The 23,803-nt window shown below is 40.9% G+C and overlaps 1 protein-coding gene across 3 annotated transcripts in view; it reads left to right on the top strand.

Moving 5' to 3' along the window:
• Nucleotides 1–23,803, top strand: part of OLFM2 (olfactomedin 2) — a 275,804-nt gene that overhangs the window by 152,709 nt on the left and 99,292 nt on the right. For all 3 annotated transcript variants that reach the window (XM_060763838.2, XM_060763837.2, XM_060763836.2), the window contains exon 2: nucleotides 14,017–14,166. In XM_060763838.2, the coding sequence (XP_060619821.2) occupies nucleotides 14,017–14,166 (150 nt within the window). The remainder of the gene's footprint in view (nucleotides 1–14,016; nucleotides 14,167–23,803) is intronic.

The raw sequence follows: 23,803 nt of genomic DNA, 5'->3' as shown, positions 1-23,803 counted from the left end.
TCAACATCTAATTTTCCTTATCTCAAATAGATATACCAAATGATTTTACTCAAGGTTTTCAAGATCTTGAGAGTTTTTATACATCATTCCGGCTGACCCGGGTTTCTCATTTCTTAACTGGTATTTGCAATAATTAATTTCGCCCTCATCTTATGAAAAAAATACTTCTTTTATCTTTTAATACCATACCTTTCAGGCCTTTTAATAAATGTATTCTGGGATCTGAAAGTAGATTAATCGGAAAGGGGTTTTGAATTGCTTTTTATAATTAATATCCAAAATGTAATTGCAGTGGAAAATTCCACTGTTAATGGAAGTAATCACTTTCTCGTTTCTTATATCTCCAACCGTGATCTCTATTATCAGTATAGATTTTTTTCGCTATCTTTCAAAGCACGAAATACCATTGTGTTCACATTTTAAGGCAATTCTCCCTTAATGAAATGCAGGCTGCATATCCATGAATTTCCTTCCAGATGTAGTTTCAAATATCCATAAGTAAATCATTCTTTCCCCATACAAATAGGCATTTTTGTGGTTTACTGCAGACATTTTCTAATGGATAAACTCAGCAAAATATGTTCTCCAATTTCTTCACTAGCATAGCCTCATACTTAGCAGAGGTTAGATATTTTTGTTCCTCCAATTAAGACAATTTTTTTTATAAAAACCCTTTCTTTAATGTGAAAAAGACATCTGTTTTGAGGTTTCATTCATTTGACTGAATAGTGGGATGTAAAATCTCACATTTTTCTTCTTAATTCCTGAAGCTTATGCAATTTGTACTGATACTAACTTAAAAGAAGTACTCTCGGAAAAAAGTGGTTCAGAATAAAGATACAAATCGGTTCCTCAGTTATGTTCTGAGCCTGATTCTGCAAAACAGATTGGGCTCCGACACAGTTTGGAATGATTCAGACTCAAATTGACCCAATCCATAATCCAAATCCAAACCAAGAATTGGATTTTCAGATCATCAAAGGAGCAATATTTTTTTAGGGTTTTAAAAAGTATTATTGCACAAATGCATGAAATTGTATGATGGTTTATCCTGAACAATTGACTTGCCCAATTGGAAAGAGACAAAGCAGGGGAATTCCAGACAGGAAACAATCAAGGCCAGTTAACACCTCCCAACAAAGTATTCCCCCAGCCAGGAAGCAGCCAGGCTTTGAAGCTGCAAGGCTATTCAATGCTAATCAAGCTTCTCATTTAAAACATTCACACACCTCCAACAGACAAGAGTTCTTTCTCCTACCCTAGACATTCCACAGATATATAAACCTCACTTGCCTAGTTTCCCACAGACCCCTCAACCTCTGAGGATGTCTGCCATAGATATGGGTGAAATGTCGGAAGAGAATGCTTCTTGAACATGGCCATATAGCCTGGAAAACTCACAGTAATTCAGTGATTCTGGCCATGATAGGCTTCGACAACACATGGAAAGAGATAGTTTCATCAACATTTTCTGATTGCCATCATTACCATTGTTTTTTTTTTAATTAAATATAATTTTAATATATGGTTATAAATCAGTGGGTCTCAACCTGTGGGTCCCCAGATGTTTTGGCCTTCAATTCCCAGAGATCCTAACAGCTGGTAAACTGGCTGGGATTTCTGGGAGTTGTAGGACAAAACACCTGGGGACCCACAGATCGACAACCAATGTCTTTGATCATGCTGTGCTATATGCTCACTGCTTAGCCATATATCACAGCACATATTGTGTGCTGGTAGAAGCCCACAGAACAGAAAGACACAGAAATGGAGAAAATAAGGCACTCTTTCCAAGCAGTAACAGCTCCCATAATAATAGGGATGCATCATCAGAAGAGCCCCTGAGACAGAAGTGGACAACTGAGACATTTCTGAAAACTTTTATGCCTAGGGATTGTCCAAAGCATCCAAACAATAAAACATAAACCCCTAAGTTGACCTAAAGTTCATTTCTGGCTCTCAAACCTCATTAAAGGCAAACTTGCCCTGGAAACCCCCAAGAGCAGCAATTCACAAGTTTTTGATTTTTAAAAAACCCAGTCAAGATTCTGAAAGTGTCAGGGGCCATAAAAACATCCTCAGTGTTCTCATGGAGCCACCTTGGTCCAAGAGCTCAATAGCAGATACATTGAAGTACTCAAATCAAGACCAGAAGTCAGAAGTAAAGCAAGAAAACAAACAAATTGAGAAGTAGTGCGGTGGTCCCTAGGTAGGCAATCGGGTCAGCAGAAATCTGCTGTTCCCAGCTAAATTTAGAACAAGAACAGCACTGTATGAGAGAGAAATGAATGTATAACAGTTCAGTGACCTCATACTGCCTCTCCTTCCTCTGCAAGAACTCTGACTGGAGCAGGTTGGTGGGATTCTTGTCCCAGAGAAGTTGCTAAAATTGTAACTGTGCAAAGACAAGCTCCCCTCCTCCCTGTTCCACCACTATGATGACATATTTCTTTAAATTGTATTAGCTTAGGTACCCAGCAATGCCTGGGTTAGGTCTTTTATTACAATAAACAAAGTATTCATTGGGTTGCTATGAGTTTTCTGGGCTGTATGGCCATGTTCCAGAATGCTTCTAGAACATGGTCATACAGCCCGAAAAACTCACAGCAGCCCAGAGATTCTGTCCATGAAGTCTTGGCAACACAAAGTATTTTTGTTGGCTTTTGGATTTTAAGAACAGACCCACTAGAAAATGCATACGAATATGGGTAAACTACAACTCCCATCATCATCTGTCATTGTTCCAATTCCACCTGTATTCAAAGTTAGTCATGTTGGGCCTGTGTGCTAAATTTGGTTGAAATCCATAATCATTTGGTTCACAGGGTTCTTTGGATGGGAATGTGCTATAACTTCCTAAATTCAATGTCAGTTCTCTCCAAACCCCACCAGTTAACAAAGATGTACATATCAGGTATGCATGTCAGATTTGGTCCAGATCCATCGTCGTTTGGGTTCATAGTGCTCTCTGGATGTAGCGGAATTACAAGTCCTAAAATTCAAGGTTAATCTCCCCAAACCACACCAGTATTCAAAGTTGGCCATGTTGGGTATGCATGCCAAGATTGGTCTAGATCCATCGTCATTTGGGTTCACACTGCTCTCTGGGTGTGGATAAACTACATCTCCCACCATGGTGGGACACTACTAAATTTGTAAAAGAAGATCCTTGCTCCAAAGGCATCAGTCATTAAAACAACCCTGATGGGCATTTCAACAAGAATATTAGAAATATATTGTGACTTATCTAATATCAAAGCCAAGAAAAAGAAAGAATGAAAATAAAGGCAAAAATTGGGTAAAGTGAGCTTAAGCATCTTTATTTTTATGTACTGTAATAAAGTTTGTGTTATGCTTTTATATATTCAAAATCCTAGTCCTTTACTCCCTCTTCTTTTGTTGCTGTGGTCTGACCTAGGTCTAAAAAAGTAAACAGTCTAAGATCCAGATATTTCATTCAGAGGTTTAACTCCAGATTAAGCTATCTGAACTGACATTCTCAGTGAATCCATGGGATTTAAGCAGAGATGAGCTTCTCTTATTGATTTCACGGTGAGGGCGGCATTCAGTTACAACTAGTCTAAATACATGCTTACCTGACTGTCCGACTTGCTTAACTCACATCAAAATGAAATTTAAAAATGAAATTTAAATTGGGCAACAAGGACAAATGCTGGCAGATACTATATTGATCTTGCTGTGGTTTTAGGTCTTTGGTAGAACATTTAAATGAGAAAAACATCTCATGTTCATAATAGAAGCTAAGAAAAACAGTTCAGATATATCAGGTTCAAATTTGTTGGTCTGTGCAAAGCCATAATGAAACAAAACTTGGCACACTACTAAACTCACTTTGTAAACCCAAGTTGAATCAAGATTCCTATTGGTTGTTTGTAAGCAAACCTAATTTCTTTTTACCTAGTTTTTGTGATGTGCTATACAAAAGAATATCAACCCTGAGCACCAGAGTGAGGATTTTGTGTGAAAATGCAGAGCAGGGTATACACTGTCTCATAACTTTTAACTTCAGTTATCCAAATCTAGTTTTTGAGACATTGCCAATGGAAAAATATGAGGAAAAGTTCAGATAACATCACATGTGACCTTCTGATCCCAGGTGTGTTAATGATGTACACATGTAGACCCCCCCCCCCCCAGGGTTGTGTACTCTCTGAGAAATGATCAACATCTGAATATGCCAAAAAATTAGGAAATAATTCAAAATCATTTAAAATGCACCAGCATTGGATGATTGCCTTGCAGGAATACTTTAGTGGTGGGAAGAATCTGGAGTAGATGCTCATGAAATCTTTTCCAATTCTATCAGGTTTGAATGAATAGTTTGTGTAGTTTGTTCTGATTCTATGATTCAGTGATTCTGTTGTGGATGAGATTTTAGTTTGTTTATATTTCCGAACAAAGAAGGATACATAGAAAGTGCTTTTCCTCTCTTTTCTGCACTTTCCTGTCTTTAGTTTTCCCATTGGATCTCATGTATTTTGGAACACAATATCTGCATCCTAAACCGAACAAACATCTATTTAAAAGAACAGCAGCAACATACATACATATGTACATAGGACCCCACTCTGTAGTTGCAAGTTGCTTCTGGTGTGAGAAAATTGGTCGTCTGCAAGGACGTTGGGGGATGTCTGGATGTTTTTGATGTTTTATCATCCTTGTGGGGGGGGGGGGCTTCTCTCATGTCCCCACATAGGGAGCTGGAGCTGATAGAGGGAGCTCATCTGCGCTCTCCCTGTATTCTAACCTGTGACCTGTCAGTCTTCAGTTCTGCCAGCACAAGGGTTTAACAGTTGCTCCTGACACACACACACACACACACACACACACAAACAAACTCTGTAGTTGCACTGTGAAGTGTTGAATCAGGCTGGATTTTCACTATCGAATAATGCAGTTTCAGAATGCAGATTAACTGCATTAAACTAATTCTGAAACTGCATTATATGGCAGTGTAGATCCAATCCCACTAGCAGAAATGCCTTTCTTCTGGACTTTGGGATGATTCAAATCAATTTGGATCTAGTGAGTAGTTAAATTGGATGATACATCTTCATGGCATTGTGGCATCATTTGCTGATGAGCACTACTATGTGATGCAATTGTAAGCAGGCTGTAGTACTACATCCAGAAGGAGAGAACATTCAGCTGGCTAACAAGGATCTGACCTACTTTGCATTCTCCATCCACACGCCGTACCCTCTGCCCCTCCCTTGAAGGCCTTCTCCTTCTGCTCAGCTTCCCAAGAGGCGTTCTCAGTTTATGCATGAAGTGATGGGAGGAACTATAGAGCCCTTCCTTCTCTGCATGGAAGCAGAGTTTGGTCTGGCTGACTTTCTCCCTTTCGCTCTTCTGCTCTGTCCCCTTTGATTCCTTAGCAGATGCCTTTTTAAAGATACCAAAATGGAGGGGTGCGGAGAAGACAGCCAAAATGGGTGATGAAGCATCACGACATAACAGGAGAGGACAGAATAGGTCACGCCACAACTCATTACGTGTGTTCGGCATGTCCCGAGGCAAGCGAGAACTAAAAATAGCCTTTTGCCGCTCCATTTTTAGTTAACCAAGAAGTCAAGTGATTTTTAAGAACTGTGGTGCTCTGCTGGTGCGGATTAGAAAAGGAGAGGCAGCCCTCCGAGCGCTTCCTCATCCCAGAAGCAAGGGGAAAGGAGGGCCCGCGAGGTGCTGACTTGGGATGAAAATGTTGTGACAAGCTGTGCTCTCATGGCCTATAACCCCAGGGCATTCCACACCCCTCAAGCACTCCAACAGAGAGAAGGAGTTGGAGTGATCATCAAACTGCACCATGCTCAAGGGCTTTTTCCTCCTTGTCTTTGTCAAACACTTTTATTTGACAGTACTCACAGCTCCTAGTACAGTATATGTGATAACAACCAATTCCCTACTTCTGTCAGTTCCCCGCATTCCATTTTACATACCAATCATTTGGTTGCACGCCAGTGAGACCAAGAAGGAGAACCAAGTCTTGTTACATCCCGAATAGATTACTGCAACACGCTCTACGTGGGGTTGCCTTTGAAGACTGTTTGGAAACTCCAACTAGTTCAGTGGGCGGCAGCTAGACTACTCACTGGAGCGTCATACAGGGAGCACACCACCCCCCTGTTATGTCAGGTCTACTGGCTGCAAGCACAATTCAAAGTGCTGGTCTTGACCTATAAAACCCTAAACAGTTCTGGCCCAGTGTACCTGTCCCAACGTTTCTCCTTCTATGTCCCACCTCAGAGTTTAAGATCTTCTGGGGAGGCCCTACTCTTGGCCCCGCCTCTGTCGCAAAGGCGCTTGGCGGAGACAAGGGACAGGGCGTTCTTGGTGGTGGCCTCCAGCCTGTGGAATTCACTTCCCAGTGAAATTAGATCATCGATGTCCCTCCTTTCCTTTAGAAAGAAGTTAAAAACATGGATGTGGGACCAGGCCTTCGGATAATCTTGCTGACAATGACAATGATGACAATTGCTATGGAAATGGACTATGGACATGCTTGATGGAGTCTCTAACTACAGAATTCAGCTCAGATAAGGCCACCAGGCTGTTATTGAAATAGGAACAGATTTTAATTAATTACTGTGATTTAATGTTCTAAATGTATATAATTATTCGATTTTATTATGTATTTTATTATGTGAACATTTGAGGCATCGAATTGTTGCCGGCTGGAAGCCACCCTGAGTCCCCCCCCCCCTCGTCCCGAGGGTTGAGAAGGGCAAGGTACAAATATCTGCAATAAATAAATAAATAAATAAATAAGACTATAGCTTTGATGCGTTTTTTATTGAGGGGGGAAGGAGGTTTTCTTCTTATTGAACTTTCAGGTAATTAATTTGAAAACAACATGTTGATGTTGCATGCTTTCAAGTCATTTGTGACTTATGGTGAGTGTAAAGCATTTTCTTGGCAAGAATTTCTCAGAGTGGGTTTGCCTGTGCCTTCCTTTGAAGCTGAGAAGGTGGCAGGATAGAGAGGAGGGCCTCTGCAGAAAAGCTCAAAAAAAGGACAGGTTTGTATGGGAGGGTTTCTTGTATGCAAGTTGTTTCTGACTTATGGAGACTTTAGGGCAAAACTATCACAGAGGAAGGTTTGCCTGAGAGGCTGAGAGAGTGTGACATGCAAAGGTCTTCCAGTGGGTTTATATGGCAGAGCAGGTCTCCCAATGTACTTGTCCAGTATTCAAATCACTACACCATGCTGGCTCATGTATAAACAGCTAGTTATACATAAAATTAGTTCATTTTCACAACAGGTGACAAAAACTACTCTATGCTGTAGTTGTAACTTAAATGTGGCTATGCATTACTTTTTGTATGGTGCAATTGCATTCTTTACTTTTTTTTGTTATCTTTAATGTGTCCCTGCTAAATGGTATTCTTTCTTTCTTTCTTTCTTCATTCATTCATTCATTCATTCATTACTATCCCACCATTGTTCCAGCTTGGTGTTCAAGGTGGCATACAATGTAGTAAAAGCAGAATACAATCAAAGGAAGACTATCTCATAGCTCTTATACTGGCTTGGGCTGTGCCTTATGCTCTCTTATAAGGAACTTCTATTCTAAGGAACTTAGAATAATAGAATCATTGAGTTGGAAGAGACCTTGTGGGCCATCCAATCCAACCCCTTGCCCAGAAGCATGAAAATCACATTCAAAGCACCCCTGACACAGTCTTATCAGACACAGTCTTTTCTTCATCCTCTCATTTCTCAATGTTGTTGGAACAGAGTCCCACGGAGCCCCATTCCATGACACTGGATGACTTCTGGTGGGAATCTGTGAAGCTCTGTTTCAGCAATTGAGAGAAATGGAGCCCAGAGTGGCTTTGCAGCAATCAGGTGTTATCTGATTCCTCATTGAAGAAGATGGAAGTGGGGAAAGGACGGGAATGGCAGGCCATCCCAGAAGACAAGGAAAGATTATAGGGAATGAAGGAGGACTATCCCCTCCATGTTCCCCCTCTTACCACCTGCCTGTCTGGTGAGATCTTAAGTGACAATAACATAGATGGGGGTGGAGGGTGTTCTGTGTAAGAGCTCAGTTGTAGTATTCAGATTCAGAGTGTATCCAATCCATATTGTAGAATTATAAGAGTTTTACACTACTTTACTTGGCATTGCTTGATGGTATGGAATCCTGGGATTTGTAGTTTTGTAAGATATTTATTCTTTTATATACCAGTTACAGCTCTGGTGCAACACCAAATCACAATACAAGTTATGCAATGTAATGAAGGGGAAAGGAGACATTGTAACTATTGGCTTTGATGTACAGAGAACATAATATTTTATTTAGAATAGTAAATATAATAGATCTAGTTTAGCGTGGAAGAATATTGTGTAGATTCGAATACTGCAGTCAGCGAATAGTGAGAATTCAATTTTAATGGGTGGTGGGGATAGGAATGATGTACCATTTATTATTGTTTTTGTGTTTTGTGTTTGGTGAGAAGGGTGTGTGTATACACACACAGTCTATTATTTCTTGTAATGAAAGTATTACATGTGATATTAAAATTTGTCAACAATTTTTTTAAAGGAGGAATATAAAGTATTTTTTAAATTAAGGAAGTGGTCATTTTAAAGCATCAGCATTTCAAGGAGCCCCAGATGGCATAATGGGTTAAATCTTGTGCTAGCAGGACTGCTGACCGAAAGGTCAGTGTTTGAATCCGGGAAGCGAGGTGAGCGCCCATCTGTCAGCTCCAGGTTCCCATACAGGGACATGAGAGAAGCCTCCCAACAAATGGCAAAACATCCAGACATCCCCTGGGCAGTGTCCTTGCAGATGGCCAATTCTCTCACACCAGAAGCAACTTGCAGTTTCTCAAGTCCTGACAGGAAAAGTATCAGCATTTCAAAACTATACTATATAAGCATTTAAAACCATGACAAGAACAATGAAAAGTCCATACATAAACCCCATTAAAACTGGCAAAATATGGAACATGGAACTGGATAGACCACAATCAGCTTTATTTTCATTTCCAAAAGTACAAATACCATCTGCAGCAAATGGATGGGAATGTGTTACGTTTTCAAATACCTGTCACAACCATCCTCTACAAATTTGTTCTTAATATGAGGGAACTATGCCCAACATCAGGAAAGCTGGGCTAAGCAGATGTCTCCGGTTGCTGCCATTTAGGTTCATCAAAGCACCTTAAATATTATTTCATCCCAAAGCATTTTGAAAGATAAAGGTGGCATTCACTGGCATTCTCCCTCCCTCCCTCTCTCTCTCTCTTACACAGACACACACACACCAAATTATGACTAAAGCACTCTGCAAAAATAAGAGGGCAGCTACAAGAAGGGACTCCTTGAAATGAGCTTTGCTTCCATTGCCAGCAGCAGTAAAAAAGAAAAAAAGAAAAGGAAAATATGAAACTGAAGATGAATGGAATAAAATGAATGAATAATAACACAAGCTGGCTTTCAGTAAATGAATAATGAAATGAATGAGGCCTTTAATCATGAAAACAAACAGAATTATAAATACATTGTGAAAAAATCCCCACCCCTTATAATCAGTATATATTTTTGCTTAATAGAAGCATATTAACATAACTGCCATTTGTGTGTGTCTGTGTTTCAAAATGCTTCCCAGACTTCCCCACATCCAACCGTTGCATAAGGGGAGTGGGAGTGTGTGATGCCAACAGTATGTAATTTGTCTAAATCTTCATCCTGCCAACAAATATTTACAGAGATACCATGTGTTGTGACATGGGCGTGGGTGAGTGTGAAGCTGAGAAAAGTGAATGGAGACAAACGGCACATCATACAGCAGACTGTTTTGCTGGTGGAGCCTGGCATCCTTTACTTCTTTAGTTTCCCATTTCCAGAAGGGTATGGAGAACGGGCAGAGAAGGAACAAGAGTAAGACATTTCATTTCCAAGGACTTTACTGCATGAAATTCTAAAAGCAAATTCTGATACTGTTCCATTCATAGAATCATAGAATAATAGAGTTGGAAGAGACTTCATGGGCCATCCAGTCCAACCCCCTGCCAAGAAGCAGGAATATTGCATTCAAAGCACCCCTCACAGATGGCCATACAGCCTCTATTTAAAAGCCTCCAGAGAAGGTGCCTCCACCACACTCCGGGGCAGAGAGTTCCACTGCTGAACAGCTCTCACAATCAGGAAGTTCTTCCTCATGTTCAGAATGGAATCTCCTTTCTTGTAGTTTGAACAGAGGCCACAAGGGGTCACTAGAGAGAGAGAGAGGGAGGGAGAGAGATAGTCCATTTATGGGGGGAGTTGAAGTAGGAAAAACATTTCCCCTGTTTTTGTTGGTTCCCCTCCCCTTCCCATATCATAAACGAGTGTTGTCTCCACAACCAGGACATGGATGGAGGAAAAACAAGAAAACAAGAAAAAGAATGTTTTCCTTCTTTAACCCACTCTGCACCCCCATAAAATGGACTATCCTTCTCTCTCCATCTCCCCCTAGTGGCCTCCGGGTAATGGAACAGTACCCAAAAAGGGATATTGCAAAACTTTCTTAGCTTATCTATCTTTATTTATATTTACTTAATTTTGATCCTTCTTTTCTCCCAGTATCCCACTCCTCTTCTGCAACTGTGGGATGCAGGAAGTCTGACAAGCATTTAGAAACACAGCTTTTCTGAGAAGGAAGTTTCAGATCCTGGGAGCAACCACTGAAAAGGCCTTTTCCTGTTTTCCTATCAAAAATGATTCTTATAGGAAAGGGCCTCCCCAGAAGAGCTCGAAACATGAAAAAGAGAGTTGTTGTGTGTCTGCAATTTGTTTCTGATTTATGGAGACCTAAGACAAGTCACTCATACGTTTTTCTTGGCAAGATTTGTTCAGACAGTTTTCCTTTCTCTGAGGCTGAGAGTGTAACATGCTTTGGGTCACCTAATGGGCTTCTGAGTGGTGATTCAAACACAGTATCCTAGTACAACACTCAAACCACTACATCCACATTTCAAGGGCACTTCCACATAGGGCTTAAACACACTTCAGAGTGGGTTAAAAGAAACCTGCTTTGAAGAAGGTTTAAGTCTCCACACTTCCCCCCAAAATCTGGGCTTGCCCAGGGGTTGTCCCTATGTTATCCTGAATTTTTTGGGGATAGCTCCTAGCCAACCCCCACCCCCACCCCCCAAAGTCTTAAAAATAAAAATCTACTGGGCCATGCCAGCTTCCTGGCATGTCATTTCTGTGCACCGAGTGGCCTCCAGAGAGGCCTAATGGTGGCCCTGTAAGTTTTTCTTTATTTTTAAGGATTTTGGGGGTGGTTGAGGAGGGGGGGTGCCCTCCTTGGTTCTTCGGGCCCATGGGGTGTGGGGATGGACCCCTGAGTAGTCGCAAGACTACCCATGGGTCAGTCCCCACAGTCCCAATACTTCATTGGACCCGGGCCTTTCCGGAAGGCCCAAGCCTAATGGGGTTTCAAATTAATTTGGGATAAAGGGGGTTTTTCCTGCTTTGTCCCAAATAAATCCTTTTATTTGGACACCTCAGGTAAAAATCCAACAGGGCCCGCATTTTGGGCCCTGTCTGGAAGGGCCTGAAATAACCCATGTCCAAAGCACAAGCTTTTAATAGGTCATCAACTCAATGCAAATGTATGCTTCCTTAGTATTCTACCAGCAGCTGAAGACAAATCTCTTTAAACAAGCCATTGATTCTCTGCTCCCTTAATTTTATTTATCAACAGGTAGTTGGGGAGAAGGGGGAGGGCAGGTGTTTGCAGCTGCTTTTAGCTTCTCAGTGTGTTTTAATGATTAGTTAATGGTTCATTCATTTTGAAACCATCTAAGCCAATTTGAGCAGCTTCCTGTTTGCAAGAGGAAAATCAAGCTAATTTCCCTTACCCTCCAAATAAATATATGGGTATAAAAATAAGAAAAGAAAGTATCTATGAACAATCCATTATAAAAAGATTAACCATTTTAAGACAGGCAGGAGTAAAGTGGGGCACAGTGGGGTACAAAGCAGAGAACCATCATTCTCTGTTCCCTCCAGTTGTGATTTGTCCTCTATCTTCTCATGTCATTTCCTCCTTCAGACTCATCTTTCTCAGCTTCCTCATTGCTTTCTTCAATGAGGAGTCAGGTAACATTCCTACATTTGATGAGGTTCTCAGTCCAAAATACAATTTTGTTTGGTAAGGAGGCTTTCAATGTAATGTTTTAGAATCCCCAAGGAAGCCTCTCAACTAAAACTGTGACAAAACATTTTAAGCTTGCATGGAAATAAAATCAAGATGGTAATTTAAGGCTTTATCTATACTAGGCAAGTTAGCTCTGGATAAATCTGGCTCAGAGCATCCCCAGATCCAGCGCATGTCAATCTCCCTTTCTTCTTGCTTGTTGCATGAGTGCCCTGTTTGACTTGGCAGATGTGACAGGTGGTGGAAAGACACTTGGAAGCAGGCCCGTAGCCAGGATTTTGTTTCGGGGGGGGGGGGGGGCTGAATTTTTTTTCAGGGGGGGTTTCGGGGGGGCTGAGTTTCCGGGGGGGGGGCTGAGTCTGAGTGAAAGAGGGTCTAGCCTAGCAAACCTTTTGTATCATTACGCCAATACCCCCATGCATATGGGATATATTGAGTATGGTGATCAGATCATGATATGAATAAACATAACAGTTTAAATAATGCACCAATAAGGCCTTTTCGCGAACCACCATGAAAATTTCGGGGGGGGGGGGCTGAAGCCCCCCGAGCCCCCCCCCCCCCCCCCCCCCCGGCTACATGCCTGCTTGGAAGGAAACCCTTTTGGCACTTGGAAGTGGTGGTGACATGGGCATGAGCTACTGTCTTTCCCAGTGGCCACCAGACAGGGGATTAGGCCAAATTGGACCCAGTCCAGCTGTCTAGTCAGCCTCAAAGTCATGGGATACTCTTGACATTCAAGCTCTGGAGCATCCCCTGCTTTCCCCCAAAATTTGTTCAAAAACCGATCCCCTGCCCCCCGGGATATCTAGGACCCTGTTTTGCCATTTTTACTTGCGACTTGGACGGGGCACCATCAGACTTAGAACAGCAGGTCCCACTCCCGAAGTGGAGTTTCTGATTGAGCTACGTGTACTTTCTTCCCCTTTTCCCCATGTGATGGGAGAAAGGGTGGCAGAGTACCACACTTTGCTGCCCTTTTTCCCATTTGATGGGGATAGGGTGCCGACGTACCCTGTCCCATCATCATGCTATGATGGAGGGAGGGAGGACATGTGGGGCACCATGAGCCACCCCACGCGCTTCCCCTTTTGTCAACAATTGCCAGTAAAATGGCATGGTCATGTGAAGGAGTCCTTTGTGGAATACGTATTGTAAGTTGCTGTGCATCATAAAAGCTTACAGCAACACATTTGTGTTGAGTTTTTGGTCCATGTAGATAAGCCCTAAAATTTAATTGGGAGAGATTTAAATATGAAACTTTACTATGTTCATTTAGTTGCTTTACTGTAGTTTAGACTAATGCCATCAGCCCTCCACATTTGCTGATTTCACTTTTGCAGATTTGATTAATTGCATATTTAGTATTGTGTTATCTTTTAGAGATCTCTAGATGCTTTAGCATGGTTTTGTGGTCAGCTTCCACCTTAGAGATGCACTGGAAGGCCTTAAGATTCCTAGAGGGAAGACTTCTCTAGTCATATTTAAGTATTCCGGTGTGTTTTTGTAGTCAATTTCCTTTAGAGGTTGATGACAAAGTTGTGTTGAAGAACGTAGAGATTCCTTGAAAAGTGTTCTCTCAGGTAAAAAAAAAATCCTTATATTTGCTATTTTTCCACTTTTACAGGAGTCCCTAACTCCAGTGATTGCTGAGGGCTGCTTGTAGCTGGATATAGACATTTCTTACCAGTTTGAGATCAACTTACTTGTGCATTGTTAAATAAATGGATAAGTAAAATAAAATTCATCGTGGTTTCCACACCCAGAGATTGGAGATGAGCCTGTGTTCTTGAACCCTTTAAAAAACTAAGTAGTGTGTGCTTCCTTTTTCTTTGCAGACTCTCTTCCAGAGCCCCGATGAAGGGTGGCAGGTCTACACCTCGGCTCAGGCCCCCGATGGCAAATGTCTGTGCACCGCTGTCATTCCTGTCCAGGGCAGCTGTTCAAGAGACTTGCGCAGTCGGCAACTACGGCAGCTGATGGAAAAAGTAAGTGGAGTGTTTCTTATCTGTTATGAGTTACACTCACATTGATTGTATACCCTTCAACTGTCCCAGTTTGGCAAAAACAGTCGCGATTGTGTGTTCTTTCTCCTTAACAAGCACCATCAAATCACAATTTGATGGTGCTTGGCTACACCTGTCCTGGTTTTCATCTGTGAAATTTTGGCGGACATACTAACTCAGGATAAAAATGGATTCCCATGTTTGCCATATGCTGTCCCAATTTTAAATTGCAAAATACTTGAGGACGGGGTGGTGATGGTTGGAAATGGCTAGATCTGTTAATGGAGGTTGCAGTTATATTAACTTTGACCCAAAATGCAAACAAAGATGGACATTTTTTCATTTACCTTTCCTTTTTGTTTCACGGTGTGCTCATATCTCAGAGATAGGGATGCTAATTCTTGCCTATTTCATTGTTGTCTGATGAATATCAAAAGTATTCTCCATGCTGGCTGAAATTATGACAATTCTTGCACATTTTCTTATGGTTTTTCATATTCTTGAACCCTTTGTTTTCCCATGATATGGCCAAACTACTACATGCAACCTCCCCACTCCTCACCCCTCACAACTAACATGTATGTAATTTCATTTAATGTATAGTTTTATTTTTATTTCTTTGGAGTAGGGGCAGGAGGCTTCCTCTGCAAGGCTGACAACCTGTTAAGATCATACACATGCATAGGTTTCCTTTATTCTTATGTATGTATGTCGATGTTGACACTATAATCATTTTCAAGACTACTCAAAATCATGGTGACCACAAAATGGATGCTGCCAATGCATGATACAATAGGGCGGCTCAACCATTACTCGAAATAAGCAGTCGCAGAACACTTTTTTTTTGCCTGGGGTGCAGAGGCACCTCTGTAAATGCCCCTCGCCGCCACTTGAGGAGCACCTCCTCAGCTCACAACAGCCCTAGCAGTCCGGGGGGAGCCTCAGCTTTCTTGCCTCGCTGCCAGGCGATCCTCTTCCCAAAGGGGCTGGGCTCTTGAGCCTCGCCTAGCCCCTCTTGTTCCTGCTCCACCCGGCCAACAGGTGCGCGAGCAGAGCCAGCGCTCAATCGTTCTCCGCGTTCGATCCCTTCCCCATGACCGGCTCCCTTTCCTGATCCCCCGGCACTCCACCCGCCTCCTCTCCTCTCCCCAATCCGCGGGTGGGCCAAGGGGCGGAGCCACCGTGCCTGGCCTGCTTCGGGTCTGGAGGTGTGTCTGAAGACCCCAGCGTGCGCACCAAAAGTCGCCTCTTCTCCTGACTTTCTCTTCAGCCATTGGGACCAAGAGAGAGAGAAAGAGAGAGAGACCCTCCGGCTGGAGGTATCTCCCACCTCCGCTCCCTCCTTTGTTTTTGCGCCTACCTTCAGGAAATGTGGGCATCTCCACCTCTGTCTCTCTCTCTCTCTCTCTCTTGGTCCCAATGGCTGAGGAGAAAGTCAGGAGAAGAGGTGACTTTTGGTGCACATGCCGGGTTTCAGGCATGCCTCCGGACCCAAAGTGGGCCAGGCAAGGGAGCAAGTGCGGCAACTGTAGTTACTGAAATGTATAGTTCACCTACAATCAAAGAGCATTCTGAACTCCACCAATGATGGAATTGAACCAAATATGGCACACAGAACTCCCACGATGAACAGAAAATATATATCAATGATTGGTTGGGGGGGGGGGCGCCAAAATACTGTTTACTTACCATTGAAAATTACCTAGGGCCGCCTCTGGATACAATGCACATTTAAGAGGATATAGAGCATTAAAAAGTCATGGGAAAGTTCACATTCAGTCCAAAAATGCACCACAGCAGATGTCAGTGTATCCCAGATCTGAGATAAAAGCCGCTCCACAAAATGTGGAGCATATTGTAGACACCCACCCACTGAAGCAAATTTTAGTCTTCAAAACATGGGTTGGTGAAAAATTTAGCTAACTATGGTTTGGGGGAGGATGTCTGGAATTATAACTAACTAATTATTTTTTAAAATAACCTTTGAAACTCAGAGAAAGGGATGCCTTCAACTGAAGAGTACATATTGAGGTAGGAGGAAGGTATGCCATCCTTCTCAAAAGCACCTTCAGTCATTTCCTCCCTCTTCCGGCATCCCTTTGTTGCTGCTCAATTTAATTGGAAGCAAAGGCTTTGATGCTTCCATGCACGGTTTCTATTTCTCAGAGATCGTTCTATCTCTTCGCATACTTGGCAAACACAAGGAAGCTCCTTCTGTCTCACCTTCCTGGGCTTAATGAGATGCAAATGGGGCCTTTATTGCTCCATGTGATAGCAGCCAGCAGCCTCATGGAATAGCAGTAAATCCCTGGTCCCCTGTCCCCATCCCAATTAATTGCATTGAAATCTTATTACAAAGAGAAGGCGACTTCTTATTGACTTCACATGTGCAAATAAAGTTTTTATTAGCCAAATAAGGGCTGCTCTGATTTATAGTTGCAATTTCAAGAAGCCCCTACACAAGAGAATTGGAAAGGGAAGAAACTGTCAGATTTGCATGTTGTTTAGAAATGGCCAGAATAGGACAAGGATGGCCCACAGGTCCCAAGCTGCATGCAATGAGTGCTTCTCTCTATGTGTATGCAGTTGTCTTCCTCAATGTTTTTGAGGTCTAACTATCCTAAAGGCACGAGACCTTGTCTGATCATAGAAACTAAACATGGTCAGTCCTGGTTAGTATTTAGATGTGAGTCTGCCAATGAATGCAAGTTGGATGGAAGGCTGGGAAGGTTAACCTTTCAACTATTATTTGTAAAGCATATGAGAAGAAATAACGTGTGTATGTTAATTCTTGACTCTTTAGTTTTGTATTTTCTGCACTTTCTCCAAGTATATACCCTAAAGGCTCTAGCTCCCATCTAATGATGGAAGCCAGGGAAGATCAGCCCTGCTTTACTTGGATAGGAGACCATCCATGAATACCAGGCTGTAGACTATATTTCAGAGGAAGACAAAATGACTTCTGAGCTTTCCTTGCCTAAGAAAACACAATGAAAGAAAGGAGGTCACTATAAATCAACAGGTGTGTGTGCACACACATGTGCGTGTATACACAATTACACACACACATTTCTGGTAAAGTTTCAGTAATAAAAACTGTTTAATGAATGAATCCGAACATACCCATGTGTCAGCAATTTAGGCAATGCACAAAGAAGGTCACTGGAATAAACATGTGTACATAAGAATTTATAGGAGGAAAGTAAAACAGCTAAGTATGGGGAAGGACATGGGAGAAATTATTTTTTAAAATAGCAGGAATGATAGTTTGTTAAAGATGCTAACAGAAGCATATAGGGGAATACATATACACATACATACTTTAATGGTAAAAGCACAGGCAATTGTATCCAGCAATGTTAAAGGGTACTTAAGCATGTAATGGAAATTTGTCAAGTGATTTGAATTGAGTGTCCCCAGACCTTACAGAAATGTAGGGCTCTTCCACACAGCTCTTTTCTAGGCCTGGGTAACAACGGAAAAATTTGTTTCTAAAATCGATTTGTATTTGGGGTGTTTTTTTGTTTTGATATTTAAAATAATTACAAAATTTTCCTTTTAAAAAGTTTGATATTTACGAAATTTCGTAAATGGTAAAAAATTAACGAATCGATTTCCGAAACAATAACGAATCGATTCGTTAATGGCGGACGCGACCGCGAAATACGCTAAAAAACCTCCAAAAACTTCTGAAGCTTCCCTCTCCCTCTGTTGTTGACTGTTGGTGTGATATTATAATTTTCTTTCACTAATTAAACCATAAAACTGGCCCAGACATGTGGAAATAATAACGAAACGACCTCAAAACAATAACGAAACGAATACAATATCGAAATACGAAGCATTTACAAAACGTTTTTGAAAATTCGTTTTTTTTAATAATTGCTCCAGAATGGTTCGTTATCATTTTGTAATTGAAAAAATTAACGAATTATTAACGAATTACGAATTAACGAAACGAAACCGCCCAGCCCTACTCTTTTCCTAGGATCTGATCCCAGATTATTTATTTATTTATTTATTATTTGTATACTGCCTTTCTCAGAAAATTGGTGACTCAAGGCGGTTTCCAACAAATCAATATACATAACACATAATATAGATAAAAAACATTAAACAGTATAAGACATCACCAAAGCAATAAAAACAACATCATCAGCGTCTCATTATTCTCAAGCATTGTCCAATTCCATTGTCAGGTCATTCGATTTCCTATATTAGCTACTCTGTATTTGTAAACACTTGCTCGAATAGCCATGTTTAACTTGCCTCCGAAATGTCAAGAGGGAGGGAGCAGATCTGATCTCCCTAGGGAGGGTGTTCCATAGCTGAGGGGCCACCACTGAGAAGGCCCTGTCTCTTGTCCCCGCCAAACGTACTTGTGACAAAGGCAGGACTGAGAGCAGGGCCTCCCCAGATGATCTTTAAGTCCTCAGTGGTTCGTAAGGGGAGATAAGTTGGGCCAGAACCGTTTAGAGCTTTATTGGCCAAAGCCAGCACTTTGAATTGGGCCTGGTAGCAAACTGGTAGCCAGTGGAGCTGGCGCAATAAGGAGGCTGTTTGCTCCCTGAGTGCCGCTCCTGTTGACAACCTGGCTGCTGTACTTTGGACTATTTGAAACTTCCGGACCGTCTGCTTATCTGCTTTAAACCGGAATATATGATTGCCCATTGCCAGATAGCCTGGGATAAACAGATAATCTGGAATCAGATCCTGGGATAAAGGGGCAGTGTGGAAGGACCCTTAGGTAGGAAGGAAAACTATCTTTTCTGTTTCATGACATAGGTGAGTGATAAGCAGCACTCACAGATAGTAATTCTGGCCATTAGAAGTTGTTAAAGGGACATGCCTGATAACAACTGCATCCAAGATAGATAGGCAAAGAAATACATGCAGGTAAAAAAATATCATTGCTTAAGCCCAGTGAAAGAGCAGAATTAATCAATACATACTCATTTAGATGGGAATGTAAAAATCAGAATTTTAAGAAGTCTGAGTATTGTCTTAAATCCAACAGCACAGACACATCTCCTGCTTCCACCAGATTTGATACTGGACTGAGCTCTTTGCTCCTGCAGCTGAAGGCAGTAACAGAGGGTTCTGAAGGTCATTTTCTAAAATCTAGAATGAGTTATGTTCAGTCTTGTTCTCGGGCATTTTGAAACAAGGCAATTTTAGTGTCTGCCACAGAAATCCCAGTCAATAAATACCACAAATAAAATGCTATGCATTTCCCATTTTTAGGAGGGAGATTTTGACATAACGGACTTCTCTCCCAAGTTTAAAGCATATAAAAACTTTGCTGTTTTAGGCAACTATAATTTAAAAACCAAATTGTTTCCTAAAACTAAAACAACAGGGGGAAACGCACTCCACTCTGTACCACCCTCTTAAAATTATTATGAAAAAATATATTGAAAAATATTTCAGTGAATACAATAAAAGAATAAGGCTTCTCAGTGCATATAAAATATTCAACAATTGATAAAATATTAAATAGTTCCATTTCTGTGTTGTTATTTAACATACGATATTAACAAGTCATGTATTTTCAAAGGCATTAAAACAACAGAGAAATGACTTTTTGCAAATTAAACAATGAGATAGATAGTATAGGTGATATTTAAAATAGCAACTGATATTTTTTTTTGGATTTTATATATGGACAAAAACCTGGTAGCAGGAGCCTTGGAAGGCTGGGCTTATGACTCATAGCTTAAGAAGAACTTTCATGGACTGCTGCCCACATGGGAGCCTATGCTGAAATAAACTGGCTAGTCATCAATCCACAATTTCCTTTTTCCCCCTCCTCCCCTCCTTATATATTATTATTTAATATATAAGGAGCTTTATAACCTAGCAGCTTTTTTGAAAAACCATTGATAGCAGTGGGATATGAATTTCATTTGGCTGTTATATCATTGCTTTTTTATATGTACCACCCCAGGCATTGGATCTTGGGTGTTATATGTGCGATTTTATAGGTTTTGCAATACTTAGGTATAAGATTTCATAAGAGGGCTGCAGTGTCACAGAGAGTTAAACCACTAAGCTGCTGAACTTGTGGACCGGAAGGCTGGCAGTTTGAATATGCAGGATGGGGTGATCTCCGATTGTTAGCCTCAGCTTCTGCCAACCTAGTGGTTTGAAAACATACAAATGTGGATAGAGCAATAGGTACCACTTTGGTGGGAAGGTAACGGTGCTCCATGCAGTCATGCTGAACATATGACCTGGGAGGTGTCTATGGACAATGCTGGCTCTTTGGCTTAGAAGTGGAGATGAGCACCCCCGCCACCAGGATCAGATTCGACTAGACTTAATATAATAATAATAATAATAATAATAATAATAATAATAATAATAATGTTTATATATACTACCCTATCTCCCCGAGAGGACTTGGTGTTTTCAGCATAGGGCAAACCATTCAATTGCCAAACAACACAAAAACCATACAAAAATGAAACATTATAAAACATAAACATAATCCTATTAAAACAATCACAACATCCAAGGGGACACCTTTGCCTTTAATTTTTTAAATAGTCTCATCCCCTATTATTTTCAACATCTTATTTTTTTGTATTATCTTATCCTGACATGCAAGCTCTCCTTTTTCCTGCCCTCCTTTCTTACTTGCTTTTATTAGAGACCGAAAAAATATTGGAAAATGTTCAAAAATGCTTAAAACTTTGTGTCAGGAAACTGTGATGAGAAAGATCCTGGGCTGAGTGGAATTGCCACACTCTCTGACTTAATTCTGTACAACTACTCTGTGGTGTTTTTCAAAAATAACAACAGCAATTTCTGCACCTAAAAATGCTCGGTTTTGTGTGAATTTAACATGTCTGCAACTACAACATTTGTGCTTAGAAAATGTTTATCATCATTATCATCATTATCATCATCGCCATCATCATATCTGTGAAGAAAACACTGTTTCTGGCCAAAAATGCTGTTTGCTGCATGAAAAGGGTCATTTGAATTTTGTGCAGTATTGTGAATGCTCTGAAAATCACAATTTTCTAAAATATTCTCACTTCAATAAGAAAATTGCAAAAACTACACATTTATCTTTTTAAAGAATAAAAATAGTAAAGAATTACAATCTAAGTCTTTATCTACATGGGTTCAAGTTCCTTGCCAGCATGCTGTCTCTTGTCTTGTTCAATTCCTACTTTCCTATCCTTCATATAATATTCCGTTTGTATGGCATTTTATCACTTGCTGCTTTGGGAGCCATTCAGAATGAAGAGGGGTGGCTATGAGAACAATAGAATAGTGGCTTTTAGCTCCAGCTCTAAGAACACAACTGGAAATACAAGATGGGGAGAGGCTGACCAGCCAGCCAGGGATCCTGAGAATATATTTGCTCTCTGAATGCACCAAGGCCTGGGTGATGCTCAAAATCCATCCTGAGTTCCTCTGCGGAGGTTGAGATAGGATGGGATATAAAAGCCTGAAATAAATAAATAAATAAATAAATAAATAAATAAAATAGTTGCAACCAACACACAATCAACACATAGGTGATTCTTAGCTGATATAGTTTCTTGTGTGTGATCTATGTCTCCCAAATGGCACTCAGAAGGAAAAGCAGCTAATTTTCCCAACAGAGGCTTAGTTTTATGGCCTGTATTTACACATCAGGCTATGAGACAAATCACATTGATGGATCCAGTACTAAGGGCAAGCTCCCCCTTGTATTGCTATTGATCACTGGAACATAAAGTGGCTGAAATACTAATGCTGTCCCTCATAGATGGAGAATGCCTAACAATCTTCATGAATTTAAAGCTGAAAAATGCCAACTGAAGATGAACATATGTGAGGTTAGGATCTACTAAAACCTAAATCAGATTCATAAGCCCTTTCAGTTGTCCCTGTTTTTCCAACCTCCAAAAATGTATTAATGTGACAGCTGTAAATGTTAGCTGCCCCCTTGCAAACCATTGCAATCCAGTCAGTGGTTGGTTTTGTGTGTTTATTTATATCAGTGGCTCTCAACCTTCCTAATGCCGCAACCCTTAAATACAGTTCTTCATGTTGTGGTGACCCCCAATCATAAAGTTATTTTCGTTGCTACTTCATAACTGTAATTTTGCTACTGGTATGAATTATAAAGTAAATATATGATATGCAGGATGTATTTTTATTCACTGGGCCAAATTTGGCACAAATACCCAATATGCTCAAATTTCAATACTGATGGGGTTGGGGGGGGGGGTTGATTTTGTCATTTGGGAGTTGTAGTTGCTGGGATTTATAGTTAATCTACAATCAAAGAGCATTCTGAATGCCACCAATTATGGAACTGAACCAAACTTGTCACACAGAATTCCCATGACCAACAGAAAATACTGGAAGGGTTTGGTAGGCATTGACCTTGAGTTTTGGAGTTGTAGTTCACCTACATCCAGAAACCACAGTGGACTCAAACAATGATGGATCTGGACCAAACTTGGCATGAATACTCAATATGCCCAAATGTGAACACTGGTGGAGTTTGGGAAAATAGACCTTGGCATTTCGGAGTTGTTGTTGCTGGGATTTATAGTTCACCTATAATCAAAGAGCCCCTTGAACCCCACCAATGATTGAATTGGGTCAAACTTCCCACACAAGAACCCCATGACCAACAGAAAATACTGGAGGGAATTGGGAGGAATTGACAGAGATTTAGGGGAGATGGAGTTCACCTACTTCTGGAGAGCACTGTGTTCCTAAGACCATCAGAATTTTGTGTTTTCTGATAGTCTTTGGTGGTCCCTCTGACACCCCCCCCCCCCCCCGCAACACCCCAGGGGTCCCAACCCCCAGGTTGTGAAATACTGATTTATATAATGCCACTGGCAAAAACAGTTATCTAAAAGTGAAGGTGGCCATTCAGTAATGGTGGATGAGAAATTAGTTTGAGTTTGTCTTTTGAGGGGAAATAACAACATTTTCAAATGTTTTCATATCCGGAATGGAAATTATTTTGAGATAAATCATGTCTGAATGTAGGCGAAATCATCCAAGTTCAGAACTTTTAAAATGTCCCCATTTCATTTTCTACTTCCAACTTCCCTGCTTCATCTTCAGACTATTTCAGTTGCTCAAAGTGCAAAATTAGTTTGCACTCCATTAACTCAGGAAGAGAAAAAGAAGGAAGTTGTTTCAAGCGAAAGAGTATGTTTCCAACGTCTCCTGGCATGTTCTTTCATATTCATATTTTCCCCATCTTGATCACACTCGGTTGTTGCTTGGCCACATGAATCCCTGTTTTCATCAGCGAAATGTCAAAAGACAGGGCTTTGGAGTTCATTCAAATTACATTTATTTTATTTTACTTGGAAGTTGACTTCCATTCTATTAGGGGCATCAGCTGGCTTGGCTCACTTCCATGCCTGATGACAATATGATAGATTAGCCTAACCTAACTGCACATCGCATCATATTTTAAGATCATTATATCTGATTGATAGCCTTTAGTCAATTGGATTTTGCTCATTGTACAATGAGGTGAAAAAATGCCACTACCATTAGTTCGTATTTAATGGATGAGTGAGAGAACATGACCATTTTTAGCTCTGAACTCTAAAAGATTCATTAGATTTTTTTTGCCTGAAATAAG

The sequence above is a fragment of the Anolis sagrei genome, chromosome 2 (genome assembly GCF_037176765.1).
Source record: "Anolis sagrei isolate rAnoSag1 chromosome 2, rAnoSag1.mat, whole genome shotgun sequence".
Lineage (NCBI taxonomy): Eukaryota > Metazoa > Chordata > Lepidosauria > Squamata > Dactyloidae > Anolis > Anolis sagrei.
The sequence above is the reverse complement of the archived record's forward strand: the minus strand, read 5'-3'. Positions and strand labels throughout refer to the sequence as shown.